This window comes from Nerophis lumbriciformis, linkage group LG10, assembly GCF_033978685.3.
Source record: "Nerophis lumbriciformis linkage group LG10, RoL_Nlum_v2.1, whole genome shotgun sequence".
Lineage (NCBI taxonomy): Eukaryota > Metazoa > Chordata > Actinopteri > Syngnathiformes > Syngnathidae > Nerophis > Nerophis lumbriciformis.
Window position 1 is genome coordinate 50,950,955 of NC_084557.2, and position 17,470 is coordinate 50,968,424.

The 17,470-nt window shown below is 42.2% G+C and overlaps 1 protein-coding gene across 1 annotated transcript in view; it reads left to right on the top strand.

The window, feature by feature from the left end:
- stra6 (signaling receptor and transporter of retinol STRA6) overlaps positions 1-17,470 on the top strand; it is a 112,258-nt gene that overhangs the window by 88,759 nt on the left and 6,029 nt on the right. The window contains exons 16-17 of the mRNA XM_061969453.2: positions 950-1,113; positions 7,117-7,254. Of these exons, the coding sequence (XP_061825437.2) occupies positions 950-1,113; positions 7,117-7,254 (302 nt within the window). The remainder of the gene's footprint in view (positions 1-949; positions 1,114-7,116; positions 7,255-17,470) is intronic.

The window sequence follows — 17,470 nt, forward strand, 5'->3', positions numbered from 1 at the left end:
AAACATATCTTTCAGACCTTATCAAGTTTAATACAAATGTTAACCCCTCTTGAATTGTTAATTAATGAATAATTAGTAACAACTCTCAGTATGGTGCAGTCAGTGATTGTTACTGTAACGCCGTTACCTTCGGTGGTAAATAGTAATCTAACGCGTTATTTTTTATATTCAGTAACTCAGTTACCGTTACTACATGATGCGTTACTGCGTTATTTTACGTTATTTCTTATGTCGAAACTGAGAAGATCTGAGTGTGTTTTATTGGAGCTGAGGCGACAAGGAAGAGGCGCGCTCTGTCTGTGTGGGAGGGGGCGTGTCTGAGTTTCTTAACATGGAGATGTTCTCACTACTTTTCTTTTGTCGACCACAAAGAAAGGAACATTTTAGTTAAATGTAAGTTGTGTCTTGGATCAAATCTGCTGAGACAGCTACAAAAGCAACATGCTTCGACGAAGCTAGTAAAGAGAAACACACTTCACCTCCTAAGCAACAGCGGCTGGATTTTAACGAGGCACTGCTAGCCAGGACAACATTGATAGAGACATTACAGCACTGAAGGTACACACACTCTGTCAATTCTCTTACATACTCTTTCATTCTAGACTTCTAGAGTGTTTGAGTATCACATCTCTCTAAATGTATAGACTATAAAGTTCACAAACATAAAGAGGGATGCTAGTGGGCCAGGCCAATCTTTCCTTATCTCTAAACTAAAAGTGGGGAAATGTGTAGAGTGTTCTGGGCTTCAGACATGATTTTATTTCACAATTCCTTGAGAGAAAAAAATGCCTGGTTTGGCTTTGTGTATGTAGTGTGTGCCTTCCTTGCTTTACAGCTATGTTGCTATTATGCTGTTTGTTACGTATGTATGTTATGTTGCAGCTGCAACTACAACTACAATCATAAACATATTGTTCTATGAATACCTTTCCACTAACCTCTCTTCCAGGGGAAACCTCTTCCTGCTGACCTTCCTGCTGTTTCCAGTCAATGTTCTCATCGGGGTGCTACTAGCAGTGTGGCGTGTGATCATCACAGCCTTGTTTAACATCCTTCACATGGGACGCATGGACATCAGCCTTCTCAACAGACATGTGGAAGCATTCGATCCAGGTAAGCCTCTTTGGATGGCATGTAGACATCATCCAACACAATCTAGCATGCCAACCACTTCCATGTCTGCCTAAGCTGACCTCGCATGAACGTGTTGGCTGAAGTCATTTGACTGTTTGTGTGCATTCTTCTTCCCACTATAAGATGTTTTTTAGAGCAGTATTCTTACTGCTTTGGAATATCTAACCATTCAGTGCCTGTGGTAGTACTGAAGGAACAGGGCTTGATTTTCTCTTTACACCGCGTCGTCGGCAGTACATTTCTATGTGGAAAAAAATCACTAAAGTACTTAAACAATGTAAAACTGAAATTTGACCTAACTACATGTCTAAACATCATTGTAAGACTTTTTTTTTTGGTATCAATGTTTACAAAACCCAAAACCAGTGAAGTTGGCACGTTGTGTAAATCCGTAAATAAAAAGAGAATACAATGATTTGCACATCATTTTCAACTTATATTCAATTAAATAGACTGCAAAGACAAGATATTTCATGTTCAAACTTAGATACTTAATTTTTTTTTGGAAATAATTATTAACTTAGAATTTAATGGCAGCAACACATTGCAAAAAAGTTGTCACTGGGGCATGTTCACCACTGTGTTACGTGGCCTTTCCTTTTAACAACACTCAGTAAACATTTGGGAACTGAGGAGACACATTTTTGAAGCTTCTCAGGTGGAATTCTTTCCCATTCTTGCTTGATGTACAGCTTAAGTTGTTCAACAGTCCGGGGGTCTCCGTTGTGCTATTTTAGGCTTCATAATGCGCCACACATTTTCAATGGGAGACAGGTCTGGACTACAGGCAGGCCAGTCTAGTACCCGCACTCTTTTACTATGAAGCCACGTTGATGTAACACGTGGCTTGGCATTGTCTTGCTGAAATAAGCAGGGGCGTCCATGGTAACGTTGCTTGGATGGCAACATATGTTGCTCCAAAACCTGTATGTACCTTTCAGCATTAATGGTGCCTTCACAGATGTGTAAGTTACCCATGTCTTGGGCACTAATACACCCCCATACCATCACACATGCTGCCTTTTACACTTTGCGCCTAGAACAATCCGGATGGTTCTTTTCCTCTTTGGTCCGGAGGACACGACGTCCACAGTTTCCAAAAACAATTTGAAATGTGGACTCGTCAGACCACAGAACACTTTTCCACTTTGTATCAGTCCATCTTAGATGAGCTCAGGCCCAGCGAAGCCGACGGCGTTTCTAGGTGTTGTTGATCAACGGTTTTCGCCTTGCATAGGAGAGTTTTAACTTGCACTTACAGATGTAGCGACCAACTGTAGTTACTGACAGTGGTTTTCTGAAGTGTTCCTGAGCCCATGTGGTGATATCCTTTACACACTGATGTCGCTTGTTGATGCAGTACAGCCTGAGGGATCGAAGGCCACATGCTTAGCTGCTTACATGCAGTGATTTCTCCAGATTCTCTGAACCCTTTGATGATATTACGGAGCGTAGATGGTGAAATCCCTAAATTCCTTGCAATAGCTGGTTGAGAAAGGTTTTTCTTAAACTGTTCAACAATTTGCTCACGCATTTGTTGACAAAGTGGTGACCCTCGCCCCATCCTTGTTTGTGAATGACTGAGCATTTCATGGAATCTACTTTTATACCCAATCATGGCACCCACCTGTTCCCAATTAGCCTGTTCACCTGTGGGATGTTCCAAATAAGTGTTTGATGAGCATTTCTCAACTTTATCAGTATTTATTGCCACCTTTCCCAACTTCTTTGTCACGTGTTGCTGGCATCAAATTCTAAAGTTAATGATTATTTGCAAAAAAAAAAAGATTATCAGTTTGAACATCAAATATGTTGTCTTTGTAGCATATTCAACTGAATATGGGTTGAAAAGGATTTGCAAATCATTGTATTCCGTTTATATTTACATCTAACACAATTTCCCAACTCATATGGAAACGGGGTTTGTATATCGGAGGTGAAAACGTCGTATTGGGAGACGCCTGCTAATGATATTTACTCACATTACAGTAATTAGTTTGTATTTGTACCTTTTATAATCCAATGACCTAAATGTCCTACCTCCACCAGGAAGTCATGCAATCATTGTCAGTGATGTTTCTGTCATTTGGGAAAATAACTCAAAAGGTTATGGGCAGGTTTTCTGTGAAAATTTCAGCAATTGTTAGAAATAGATCTAGATACAGTAATCCCTTGTACTGTTAATTGGTTCCGGGCCTGACCGTCGTAAGTGGAATTATTATTCATGAATCAAATATTTTCATCGCTAGAGCAAGCAAAACATGACCTTCAAAACACGAGTTTGACATTATAAAAGCCCTCTAGACATGAAAAAAGGGACTCATGATTACAATTTGGCCTGATATTTTTTCAATGATTAGCAAATCCTTTTCAACCCATATTCAGTTGAATATGCTACAAAGACAACATATTTGATGTTCAAACTCATAAACTTTTTTTTTTTTTTTTGCAAATAATAATTAACTTAGAATTTCATGGCTGCAACACGTGCCAAAGTAGTTGGGAAAGGGCATGTTCACCACTGTGTTACATGGCCTTTCCTTTTAACAACACTCAATAAACGATTGGGAACTAAGGAAACGAATTGTTGAAGCTTTGAAAGTGGAATTCTTTCCCATTCTTGTTTTATGTAGAGCTTCAGTCGTTCAACAGTCCGGGGGTCTCCGCTGTCGTATTTTACGCTTCATAATGCGCCACACATTTTCGATGGGAGACAGGTCTGGACTGCAGGCGGGCCAGTCTAGTACCGCACTCGTTTTTTACGTAGCCACGCTGTTGTAACACGTGCTAAATGTGGCTTGGCATTGTCTTGCTGAAATAAGCAGGGGCGTCCATGAAAAAGACGGCGCTTAGATGGCAGCATATGTTGTTCCAAAACCTGTATGTACCTTACAGCGTTAATGGTGCCTTCACAGATGTGTAAGTTACCCATGCCTTGGGCACTAATGCACCCCCATACCATCACACATGCTGGCTTTTGAACTTTGCGTCGATAACAGTCTGGATGGTTTGCTTCCCCTTTGGTCCGGATGACACAATGTCGAATATTTCCAAAAACAATTTGAAATGTGGACTCGTCAGACCACAGAACACTTTTCCACTTTGCATGAGTCCATCTTAGATGATCTCAGGCCCAGAGAAGCCGGTGGCGTTTCTGGGTGTTGTTGATAAATGGCTTTCACTTTGCATAGTAGAGCTTTAACTTGCACTTACAGATGTAGAGACCAACTGTATTTAGTGACAGTGGTTTTCTGAAGTGTCCCTGAGCCCATGCGGTGATATCCTTTAGAGATTGATGTGGGTTTTTGATACAGTGCCGTCTGAGGGATGGAAGGTCACGGTCATTCAATGTTGGTTTCTTACGTGGAGTGATTTCTCCAGATTCTCTGAACCTTTTGATGATATTATGGAGCGTAGATGTTGAAATCCCTACATTTCTTGCAATTGCACTTTGAGAAACGTTGTTCTTAAACTGTTTGACTATTTGCTCACGCAGTTGTGGACAAAGGGGTGTACCTCGCCCCATCCTTTCTTGTGAAAGACTGAGCATTTTTTGGGAAGCTGTTTTTAAAGCCAATCATGGCACCCACCTGTTCCCAATTAGCCTGCACACCTGTGGGATGTTCCAAATAAGTGTTTGATGAGCATTCCTCAACTTTATCAGTATTTATTGCCACCTTTCCCAACTTCTTTGTCACGTGTTGCTGCCATCAAATTCTGAGTTAATTATTATTTGCAAAAAAACATTTTTTTATGAGTTTGAACATCAAATATGTTGTCTTTTGTAGCATATTCAACTGAATTTGCAAATCATTGTATTCCGTTTATATTTACATCTAACACAATTTCCCAACTCATATGGAAACAGGGTTTGTAAAAAAAGGCCATATCGCCCAGCCCTAACATATATGTAATGTTTACATATTATATATACAGTATATGATACATACTGATATACAGGTAAAAGCCAGTAAATTAGAATATTTTGAAAAACTTGATTTATTTCAGTAATTGCATTCAAAAGGTGTAACTTGTACATTATATTTATTCATTGCACACAGACTGATGCATTCAAATGTTTATTTCATTTCATTTTGATGATTTGAAGTGGCAACAAATGAAAATCCAAAATTCCGTGTGTCACAAAATTTGAATATTACTTAAGGCTAATACAAAAAAGGGATTTTTAGAAATGTTGGCCAACTGAAAAGTATGAAAATGAAAAATATGAGCATGTACAATACTCAATACTTGGTTGGAGCTCCTTTTGCCTCAATTACTGCGTTAATGCGGCGTGGCATGGAGTCGATGAGTTTCTGGCACTGCTCAGGTGTTATGAGAGCCCAGGTTGCTCTGATAGTGGCCTTCAACTCTTCTGCGTTTTTGGGTCTGGCATTCTGCATCTTCCTTTTCACAATACCCCACAGATTTTCTATGGGGCTAAGGTCAGGGGAGTTGGCGGGCCAATTTAGAACAGAAATACCATGGTCCGTAAACCAGGCACGGGTAGATTTTGCGCTGTGTGCAGGCGCCAAGTCCTGTTGGAACTTGAAATCTCCATCTCCATAGAGCAGGTCAGCAGCAGGAAGCATGAAGTGCTCTAAAACTTGCTGGTAGACGGCTGCGTTGACCCTGGATCTCAGGAAACAGAGTGGACCGACACCAGCAGATGACATGGCACCCCAAACCATCACCCAACCATGCAAATTTTGCATTTCCTTTGGAAATCGAGGTCCCAGGGTCTGGAGGAAGACAGGAGAGGCACAGGATCCACGTTGCCTGAAGTCTAGTGTAAAGTTTCCACCATCAGTGATGGTTTGGGGTGCCATGTCATCTGCTGGTGTCGGTCCACTCTGTTTCCTGAGATCCAGGGTCAACGCAGCCGTCTACCAGCAAGTTTTAGAGCACTTCATGCTTCCTGCTGCTGACCTGCTCTATGGAGATGGAGATTTCAAGTTCCAACAGGACTTGGCGCCTGCACACAGCGCAAAATCTACCCGTGCCTGGTTTACGGACCATGGTATTTCTGTTCTAAATTGGCCCGCCAACTCCCCTGACCTTAGCCCCATAGAAAATCTGTGGGGTATTGTGAAAAGGAAGATGCAGAATGCCAGACCCAAAAACGCAGAAGAGTTGAAGGCCACTATCAGAGCAACCTGGGCTCTCATAACACCTGAGCAGTGCCAGAAACTCATCGACTCCATGCCACGCCGCATTAACGCAGTAATTGAGGCAAAAGGAGCTCCAACCAAGTATTGAGTATTGTACATGCTCATATTTTTCATTTTCATACTTTTCAGTTGGCCAACATTTCTAAAAATCCCTTTTTTGTATTAGCCTTACACAATATTCTAATTTTGTGACACACGGAATTTTGGATTTTCATTTGTTGCCACTTCAAATCATCAAAATTAAATGAAATAAACATTTGAATGCATCAGTCTGTGTGCAATGAATAAATATAATGTACAAGTTACACCTTTTGAATGCAATTACTGAAATAAATCAAGTTTTTCAAAATATTCTAATTTACTGGCTTTTACCTGTATTATTAAATTATATTTTTATGTAACATATCCCAATTAGCATTTACAATATTACATTTGTACATTTGGATACATCTCTATCCAAAATCATTATTTTGTTTTAGAAACACAATATTCAAATAACCTGGAATTGTTTAAAATGAAGCCATTTTCCCCCGACATGATGCAGCTTTCAGCCTCACCATATCCACGTGACTTTCATGGCTCGACTAAGTGCAGCTTGTATGATTTGTGTATGCGGTGTGACGCCATGCGAGTGACTCTAATAGCGCACTCTGAAACGGCCGCAGCTTTAAGACACCTCTTGTCAGCGAAAACATGTGTTTGAAACAGCCCATGATTGTATGGTGATTATGTGTCATTGCCTCAAAGATTACCTTTTTTTTTTGTGTGTTTTTTTTTTTAAACCCCCTCCACCACTTGTGTCCGTCTGCAGCCTACCGCTGTTACGCTCATTATCTGAAGATTGAGGTGAGCCAGTCCCACCCTGTGATGAAAGCTTTCTGCGGGATGCTGCTGCAGTCTGCGGACCAGAAGGACAATGTCACGCAGAGGTCGCGGGATGCTGAAGAGGGTGTGTACTGTGTAGCACTCATCAGCTAAAAGCAATGGCATTTGGTGCCCAAACACTGCAAATACTGAAATCTAAGTAAGATAAAATATGTAAGGCTGCAGCTAACGATTATTCTTCTATCGATTAATCTATAGATTATTTTTTCGATTAATCGGTTAATCTATAGATTATTTTTTTTCGATTAATCTATAGATTATTTTTCCTTTTACCGATTCTTTTTTATTTAAAATGAAGATGAAAAAATAAATGTTGGCCAGTTTTTTCAAAAGGAATGACTTTTATTTACAAAAAAAAAGTATGGCCACTCAGTCAACATTGACAACAACATGACAAAATATTCTGTAACAATGTAAACATTTAAAACTTTTAACATTTAACAAAATTAAAAGTAGCTTATTTGCTTTTTAATGTGCAAATATAAAAGTAAACATCCAGTGCAAATCTTAATATTCTGCAATAGTATACGCATTTCTAAAGTAAAAGTATTGCTTATTTTGCTTTAAAATGTGCAAAAATAAAGATAAACATCCAATACAAAAAAGTGCAAAACAAAATATTCTGTAACAGTGTAAACATTTCAACAAAAGAAAAGTATTGCTTATTTTGCCTAATAACACAACAATGATATTATGATTAAAGTGAAAGTTAATTGTTGGTTTGTACATAGTATATGTAACTGTTAATGTTGTAAAAGGTATTTGCACAACTAATTAACGTTAGCGTTAAAGAGGAGCGCGTCTTTGTAAACACTGAACAGGCATGCCAAACGCGCCTCTCAGAGCGAAACAGTGTTTTAGTTTATGAATTTACAACGCAGATACAAATGACACATTCATGATTTTGTGTAATGATGACAACGTATACTCACGCGGACGATTGACTAGTTGATGGTGATGGCAAGAACGCTGTCGGGTGTTTTCTTTTCAAATGTTCGTTCATAGCCGTTGTGCTGCTATGATAGGCCATTTCCGCTCGACACAGTGGGCATACAACAACTGTCAAGTGTTTTGCTTTTTTCGCTGTGCTTATCCCACACTTGAAGGGATGTACCAATGCTGAATGTGGCTTCTGGATTTCACTCAAAAGACCAGACCGTAGTTACTTTTTCCTTTTATTTTCCTTTAGTTCGCAACAGTTTTTCCAACGAAGAAACAGCTTCTTTTTTCTTCTTTAGTCTTTTTAGCAGTCTTTAGCAGTGTTAGTAGACTTTAGTTTCTTTAGCTGTCATTAGCTGTCTTTAGTAGCCTTTAGTAGCCTTTAGCTTCTTTAGTAGGTGAAAAACCTTTAAGGACAAAACACCACAAGATTAACATGCTGTAAAAAAATCAATCAATTATCAATCCCATAATTTACAACTATTAATTAGGCTATCAAACTCTTAACCATTAAACAAGTGCAAGAAAATGGACACATCTTTTCCCTTTAAGTTAAAACAGATTTTAAATAAATTGTCTCAACATAAATGCACCAAGATACATATAAAATACATTTAAACCCAGAAACACAATAGATAAATGCAGCAGAAAACCCAATATGCAAATACATAAATACCTAACCAATTAACCACCTATTTAGATACATATTTAAAATCCATATTCAATATAAATATATTATTAATTTAGCAGTGAAACACTCAATCTTAAACGCTGTCTACTGGTAGAAAAATGCCCCTTTTTCTATGCCCTCACCAGCAGCCAATGATCCAACACAGTTAAATCCAACACTTTAAATTGAGCGACTTCACCCTCCTGATGAAGCAAACTGCTCCAACATTTATCAAACTAAGCAAAGAATATCAACACTAAACAACAGTTGCATAACACACTGTGTGTATTTAGCCTCCAGACTAAGCACGCTACATGCACACAACCCCCCCCCCCCCCCCCCCCGCCCCCCCAATCTCACCAGCGCAACAGGTGCGCCACACCCACGAAGAGAAATATTAAATCTTACATACTTTTGGCACAACTCTGGGTTTTCTGTAATGAACTAAACCTTTTTCCACTCTGCGCTGGCGTCTTTTGTACTCCTTGATTTGACACAGCGGTCTAATTACCGGGCTCGCGCACCAGCAGATGAGACGGGAGCGCGCCGCGTTATACCTGCGCGCGAACGTAAACTGATCGGCTCTGATTTTATAAGCCGACTGGCCGAAATAATGCCGAATTATATACATTTCCTGGGGTTGCCTAGGTGAATAGGGATGCGGATGTGCTCTAAGATCAAATATAATTTTATTAAGTGGGGTTTGGCTGGTTGCTAAACAGCCACGGTTGCGAGCTCGCGCGTCAGCTGACGAGACAGCTGTTCGCCGCTACAACATTATTAGGCCGTTTATTGAAATACTCCCACACTTTTGACGACTTTTGGCGTGCTTTTTTCCCCTCGCTCGCACCGCTCGCATCATCTGCTTTGCGCTCCGCCATGACGGCAGTGTGACGTAAATATGCGACGCGTCGAAGCATAAAAACGACGTCGACGTATTTACGTAACCGATGACGTCGACTACGTCGACGCGTCGTTTCAGCCTTAAAAATATGTCAAATAAGGGTGATATTTGCTTATTTTCTGTCTGATAAGATCATTCTTCTCACTAAGCAGATTTTATGTTAGAGTGTTTTACTTGTTTTAAGTGTTTTGGTCCTAAATGATCTCAGTAAGATATTACAGCTTGTTGCTGAGATTTGATGACCTATATTGAGTAAAACATGCTTGAAACTAGAATATCAAGTGTTGTGTCATCAACACTCACAAGTATAAAACTACTTTTTTAAAGTCATCATTTTTTACTTCAAGCATGAACAAAAAAAAATCATGATTTTCATTCATTTCTTTATTTATCTCCTTCATTGATGTGCATCTTTGATCGATAGACAATTAAACCTCAATTAATCAATCATACATTTACACAGCAATGCCTGAGAAGGAGCAGGATGAAGACAAATCTTATATTTTCCTGCCCCCTTCAACATAATACGTAGTCTTACTTCATGGATATCATACAAACCAAACAAATATATACAAATATAATGAAATCAAACAAAAAACACACAAAAAAACACAACAAGTGCAAAACTTCATGAAGTACAAACCGAACAAAAACAAGTAATATACACCTCACGGGATGATACAAAACAAATACAAAACCTGACAAAAAAACAAGTAAAATAATAAATAAAAAGCAAAGTCAAGGCGTTGAGGGGATCCGGTTTGGTGGCTGCAGGATTAGGTCTCTGCTTTTTGCAGATGATTTGGTCCTGATGGCTTCATCTGGCCAGGATCTTCAGCTCTCACTGGATCGGTTCGCAGCCGAGTGTGAAGCGACTGGGATGAGAATCAGCACCTCCAAGTCCGAGTCCATGGTTCTCGCCCGGAAAAGGGTGGAGTGCCATCTTCGGGTTGGGGAGGAGATCTTGCCCCAAGTGGAGGAGTTCAAGTACCTCGGAGTCTTGTTCACGAGTGATGGAAGAGTGGATCGTGAGATGGACAGGCGGATCGGTGCGGCGTCTTCAGTAATGCGGACGCTGTATCGATCCGTTGTGGTGAAGAAGGAGCTGAGCCGGAAGGCAAAGCTCTCAATTTACCGGTCGTTCTACGTTCCCATCCTCACCTATGGTCATGAGCTTTGGGTTATGACCGAAAGGACAAGATCACGGGTACAAGCGGCCGAAATGAATTTCCTCCGCCGGGTGGCGGGGCTCTCCCTTAGAGATAGGGTGAGAAGCTCTGTCATCCGGGGGGAGCTCAAAGTAAAGCCGCTGCTCCTCCACATGGAGAGGAGCCAGATGAGGTGGTTCGGGCATCTGGTCAGGATGCCACCCGAGCGCCTCCCTAAGGAGGTGTTTAGGGCACGTCCGACCGGTAGGAGGCCACGAGGAAGACCCAGGACACGTTGGGAAGACTATGTCTCCCGGCTGGCCTGGGAACGCCTCGAGATCCCCCGGGAGGAGCTGGACGAAGTGGCTGGGGAGAGGGAAGTCTGGGCTTCCCTGCTTAGGCTGCTGCCCCCGCGACCCGACCTCGGATAAGCGGAAGAAGATGGATGGATGGATGGATGGACTTTTTGCAGTGTAGTGATAGTTTTTTCTCCACATAATCATCACATTATTCACATTATTAGGATTTGAGGCAGCAGACAGACTTGTGAGACTTTCAGCAGCAAGTGTCCGATACATAATCCCATCATGACGCCGTCTTGCACGCGCCCTAGAAACGAAGGCTGATTTAATATGTGAAGAGCAAATTGAGTCTCACGCGGCATAATTTACAGTCTTAGGGCTTATGGTCTCAATCAAATCTGTCATAAAGTATTCAGCTGCCCTTTCCGGCGTGTCCAAATATCATCCACATGTATTATTTAAAGGAATACCTGAAGGCAGGAAAATAAAGTGAGCTATTAACCCAAAAATCCATCAGGGCCCTTTTAGATGTGCTTAATATGATATTACTGCACAACAATAAGCTATTATTGTGCTACATGGACTCATTGTGTGGGCGCTGATTACACAGATGAGCTGCGCTAATTGCCTGGTTTATATTCACGCGGCCCAGGGACTCAGGTTTTTTGGGCGTTAACGGCGAGAACGTCGACGCGTGTTCCGTACCGCGCTGAGGGGATTACGCTGTGATTGCTTTCTATTCTTGCTGCTCTTGTCAAATCTCTGTGGTCCTCAAATGTTGTTATTGCAGTGATGGTTATATTGAAGAGCAGACATCTGGCACACATCCAACAATGGGATCAGTTCTAAAATATCAAACTTTTTCCGTGCAAAATTGCTCCGATTATGTGAGTTACCTTTCATTTTTAAGTATTTTTGTCCATGCATTTTTTTTTAATTACTCTTATGTCTCATTTGATGCTGCAGTGTCACCTGATCAATTGTATATTTGCTATTTGTTATGTGGTATGGCCGACCTGGGCAAAATACCACCCGTTAAGATTTACAATCTAACCCCCTAGACCAGGGGTCGGCAACCCGCGGCTCTAGAGCCGCATGCGGCTCTTTAGCGCCGCCCTAGTGGCTCTCTGGAACTTTTTAAAAAATGTATGAAAAATGGAAAAAGATGAGGGGAAAAAATATATTTTTTGTTTTAATATGGTTTCTGTCGGAGGACAACCATAACACAAACCTCCCTAATTGTTATAAAGCACACTGTTTATATTAAACATGCTTCACTGATTCGAGTATTTGGCAAGCACCGTTTTGTCCTACTAATTTTGGCGGTCCTTGAACTCACCATAGTTTGTTTACATGTATAACTTTCTCCGACTTTCTAGGACGTGTTTTATGCCACTTCTTTTTCTGTCTCATTTTGTCCATCAAACTTTAAACGTTGTGCATGAAAGGTGAGTTTTGTTGATGTTTTTGACTTGTGTGGAGTGCTAATCAGACATATTTGGTCACTGCATGACTGCAAGCTAATCGATGCTAACATGCTATTTAGGCTAGCTATATGTACATATTGCATCATTATGCCTAATTTGTAGCTACAGGTAAAAGCCAGTAAATTAAAATATTTTGAAAAACTTGATTTATTTCAGTAATTGCATTCAAAAGGTGTAACTTGTACATTATATTTATTCATTGCACACAGACTGATGCATTCAAATGTTTATTTCATTTAATTTTGATGATTTGAAGTGGCAACAATTGAAAATCCAAAATTCCGTGTGTCACAAAATTAGAATATTACTTAAGGCTAATACAAAAAAGGGATTTTTAGAAATGTTGGCCAACTGAAAAGTATGAAAATGAAAAATATGAGCATGTACAATACTCAATACTTGGTTGGAGCTCCTTTTGCCTCAATTACTGCGTTAATGCGGCGTGGCATGGAGTCGATGAGTTTCTGGCACTGCTCAGGTGTTATGAGAGCCCAGGTTGCTCTGATAGTGGCCTTCAACTCTTCTGCGTTTTTGGGTCTGGCATTCTGCATCTTCCTTTTCACAATACCCCACAGATTTTCTATGGGGCTAAGGTCAGGGGAGTTGGCGGGCCAATTTAGAACAGAAATACCATGGTCCGTAAACCAGGCACGGGTAGATTTTGCGCTGTGTGCAGGCGCCAAGTCCTGTTGGAACTTGAAATCTCCATCTCCATAGAGCAGGTCAGCAGCAGGAAGCATGAAGTGCTCTCAAACTTGCTGGTAGACGGCTGCGTTGACCCTGGATCTCAGGAAACAGAGTGGACCGACACCAGCAGATGACATGGCACCCCAAACCATCACTGATGGTGGAAACTTTACACTAGACTTCAGGCAACGTGGATCCTGTGCCTCTCCTGTCTTCCTCCAGACTCTGGGACCTCGATTTCCAAAGGAAATGCAAAATTTGCATGGTTGGGTGATGGTTTGGGGTGCCATGTCATCTGCTGGTGTCGGTCCACTCTGTTTCCTGAGATCCAGGGTCAATGCAGCCGTCTACCAGCAAGTTTTAGAGCACTTCATGCTTCCTGCTGCTGACCTGCTCTATGGAGATGGAGATTTCAAGTTCCAACAGGACTTGGCGCCTGCACACAGCGCAAAATCTACCCGTGCCTGGTTTACGGACCATGGTATTTCTGTTCTAAATTGGCCCGCCAACTCCCCTGACCTTAGCCCCATAGAAAATCTGTGGGGTATTGTGAAAAGGAAGATGCAGAATGCCAGACCCAAAAACGCAGAAGAGTTGAAGGCCACTATCAGAGCAACCTGGGCTCTCAAAACACCTGAGCAGTGCCAGAAACTCATCGACTCCATGCCACGCCGCATTAACGCAGTAATTGAGGCAAAAGGAGCTCCAACCAAGTATTGAGTATTGTACATGCTCATATTTTTCATTTTCATACTTTTCAGTTGGCCAACATTTCTAAAAATCCCTTTTTTGTATTAGCCTTAAGTAATATTCTAATTTTGTGACACACGGAATTTTGGATTTTCATTTGTTGCCACTTCAAATCATCAAAATTAAATGAAATAAACATTTGAATGCATCAGTCTGTGTGCAATGAATAAATATAATGTACAAGTTACACCTTTTGAATGCAATTACTGAAATAAATCAAGTTTTTCAAAATACTCTAATTTACTGGCTTTTACCTGTATATTTGAGCTCATTTAGTTTCCTTTAAGTCCTCTTGATTCAATGTATATCTCATGACACACTATCTGTATGTACTATGGCTTTTAATTTTTTGCGGCTCCAGACAAATATGTTTTTGTATTTTTGGTCCAATATGGCTCTTTCAACATTTTGGGTTGCCGACCCCTGCCCTAGACGTTCTACTTTTTTTCTTTTTTTTAGACCTTTACCATCAAAACTGATTATGATGTGCAGTGATGTTTTTTATAATGAGTCTTGAACTATAGAAAGTATTTCAATGGTTGAAATCTGCACTTTAGGGTGTTCTAGGAGTTATTACAGTAATCCAGGTCACAGCAGTTTAGACCAGGAACAAAGCAGAGTGGGCGGGGCTTGTTTTCAGAGCAGCCAGCCCCAAACGCATGTGTCAGAAATTTGCGGAAGCAAATTTTTACAACACATTTCTGCATAAAAGTGAAATGATATCATATTGTAGGTGTTTATTACACTTTGCATTCATATTTTGCTGTTTTTTTAAAATGTTTGATGTGTTTTGCTTGGTCTGAGAAGTAAAAGAGGAGTGACGTTCACATGTTGTTAATATTCAGTGTTTTATTGTTCATAGTTAATATTGTAAATCACACTTTCTTTATTTTCATGTACATTTTGGGTGTCCCATTCGTTAAAAAACTGTAAAATTCCATTCTGCTTTTTTGAGGTGGTCTGTCATAACCTTTTTAGAACTCTATGGGACATTGTGACTTTTGGTATTAGTGTTGCTGGGTAAAGGGCCCCAAACACACATACTGTATACAGCAGGTTTTTACAGCTAAATGTCTATATTTGATTTATACACACATACACATTGGCCCCCCAGACACATTTTTTTTTCTCAATGTGGTCCCCGAGTCAAAATATTTGCCCAGCTCTGTATGACTTAAGATACAATTACGTATGATACAGTATAAAACAATCATGATATATTGTACATACTAGGATATGATGTGGTGTGATATGAGAATAACTTCTGATCATTTAATAGAATAATATATCATTACTTTAACGATCACTGTTATATAATGCACTATCAACACCGTGTATGGCGAGGATGGTGTTCTGCTGACCTCGACTGCGGATGTTGTGGATCGGTGGAGGGAATACTTCGAAGACCTCCTCAATCCCACCAACACGTCTTCCTATGAGGAAGCAGTGCCTGGGGAGTCTGTGGTGGGCTCTCCTATTTCTGGGGCTGAGGTTGCTGAGGTAGTTAAAAAGCTCCTCGGTGGCAAGGCCCCAGGGGTAGATGAGATCCGCCCGGAGTTCCTTAAGGCTCTGGATGCTGTGGGGCTGTCTTGGTTGACAAGACTCTGCAGCATTGTGTGGACATCGGGGGCGGTACCTCTGGATTGGCAGACCGGGGTGGTGGTTCCTCTCTTTAAGAAGGGGAACCGGAGGGTGTGTTCTAACTATTGTGGGATCACACTCCTCAGCCTTCCCGGTAAGGTCTATTCAGGTGTACTGGAGAGGAGGCTACGCCGGATAGTCGAACCTCGGATTCAGGAGGAACAGTGTGGTTTTCGTCCTGGTCGTGGAACTGTGGACCAGCTCTATACTCTCGGCAGGGTCCTTGAGGGTGCATGGGAGTTTGCCCAACCCGTCTACATGTGTTTTGTGGACTTGGAGAAGGCATTCGACCGTGTCCCTCGGGAAGTCCTGTGGGGAGTGCTCGGAGAGTATGGGGTTTCGGACTGTCTGATTGTGGCGGTCCGCTCCCTGTATGATCAGTGTCAGAGCTTGGTCCGCATTGCCGGCAGTAAGTCGGACACGTTTCCAGTGAGGGTTGGACTCCGCCAAGGCTGCCCTTTGTCACCCATTCTGTTCATAACTTTTATGGACAGAATTTCTAGGCGCAGTCAAGGCGTTGAGGGGATCTGGTTTGGTGGCTGCAGGATTAGGTCTCTGCTTTTTGTGGTCCTGATGGCTTCATCTGGCCAGGATCTTCAGCTCTCACTGGATCGGTTCGCAGCCGAGTGTGAAGCGACTGGGATGAGAATCAGCACCTCCAAGTCCGAGTCCATGGTTCTCGCCCGGAAAAGGGTGGAGTGCCATCTCCGGGTTGGGGAGGAGATCTTGCCCCAAGTGGAGGAGTTCAAGTACCTCGGAGTCTTGTTCACGAGTGAGGGAAGAGTGGATCGTGAGATCGACAGGCGGATCGGTGCGGCGTCTTCAGTAATGCGGACGCTGTATCGATCCGTTGTGGTGAAGAAGGAGCTGAGCCGGAAGGCAAAGCTCTCAATTTACCGGTCGATCTACGTTCCCATCCTCACCTATGGTCATGAGCTTTGGGTTATGACCGAAAGGACAAGATCACGGGTACAAGCGGCCCAAATGAGTTTCCTCCGCCGGGTGGCGGGTCTCTCCCTTAGAGATAGGGTGAGAAGCTCTGTCATCCGGGGGGAGATCAAAGTAAAGCCGCTGCTCCTCCACATGGAGAGGAGCCAGATGAGGTGGTTCGGGCATCTGGTCAGGATGCCACCCGAACGCCTCCCTAGGGAGGTGTTTAGGGCACGTCCGACCGGTAGGAGGCCACGGGGAAGACCCAGGACACGTTGGGAAGACTATGTCTCCCGGCTGGCCTGGGAACGCCTCGGGGTCCAACAGGAAGAGCTGGATGAAGTGGCTGGGGAGAGGGAAGTCTGGGCTTCCTTGCTTAGGCTGCTGCCCCCGCGACCCGACCTCGGATAAGCGGAAGAAGATGGATGGATGGATGGATGTTATATAATGATAAACCGCTCTAACATTCTCCGAGGGTTAGTAAAACTATTTCAAATTTTGATTATAGTAAAAGGCAGCACGGTGATACGGGGTTAGGGCGTGTACCTCAAAATTACAAGGTTCTGGGTTTGATCCCCGGGCTCGGGGTCTTTCTGTGTGGAGTTTGCATGTTCTCCCCGTGACTGTGTGAGTTCCCTCCGGCTTCCTCCCACCTCCAAAGACATGCACCTGGGGATAGGCCCCTCCCACCTCCAAAGACATGCACCTGGGGATAGGCCCCTCCCACCTCCAAAGACATGCACCTGGGGATAGGCCCCTCCCACCTCCAAAGACATGCACCTGGGGATAGGTTGATTGGCAACACTAAATGGTCCCTAGTGT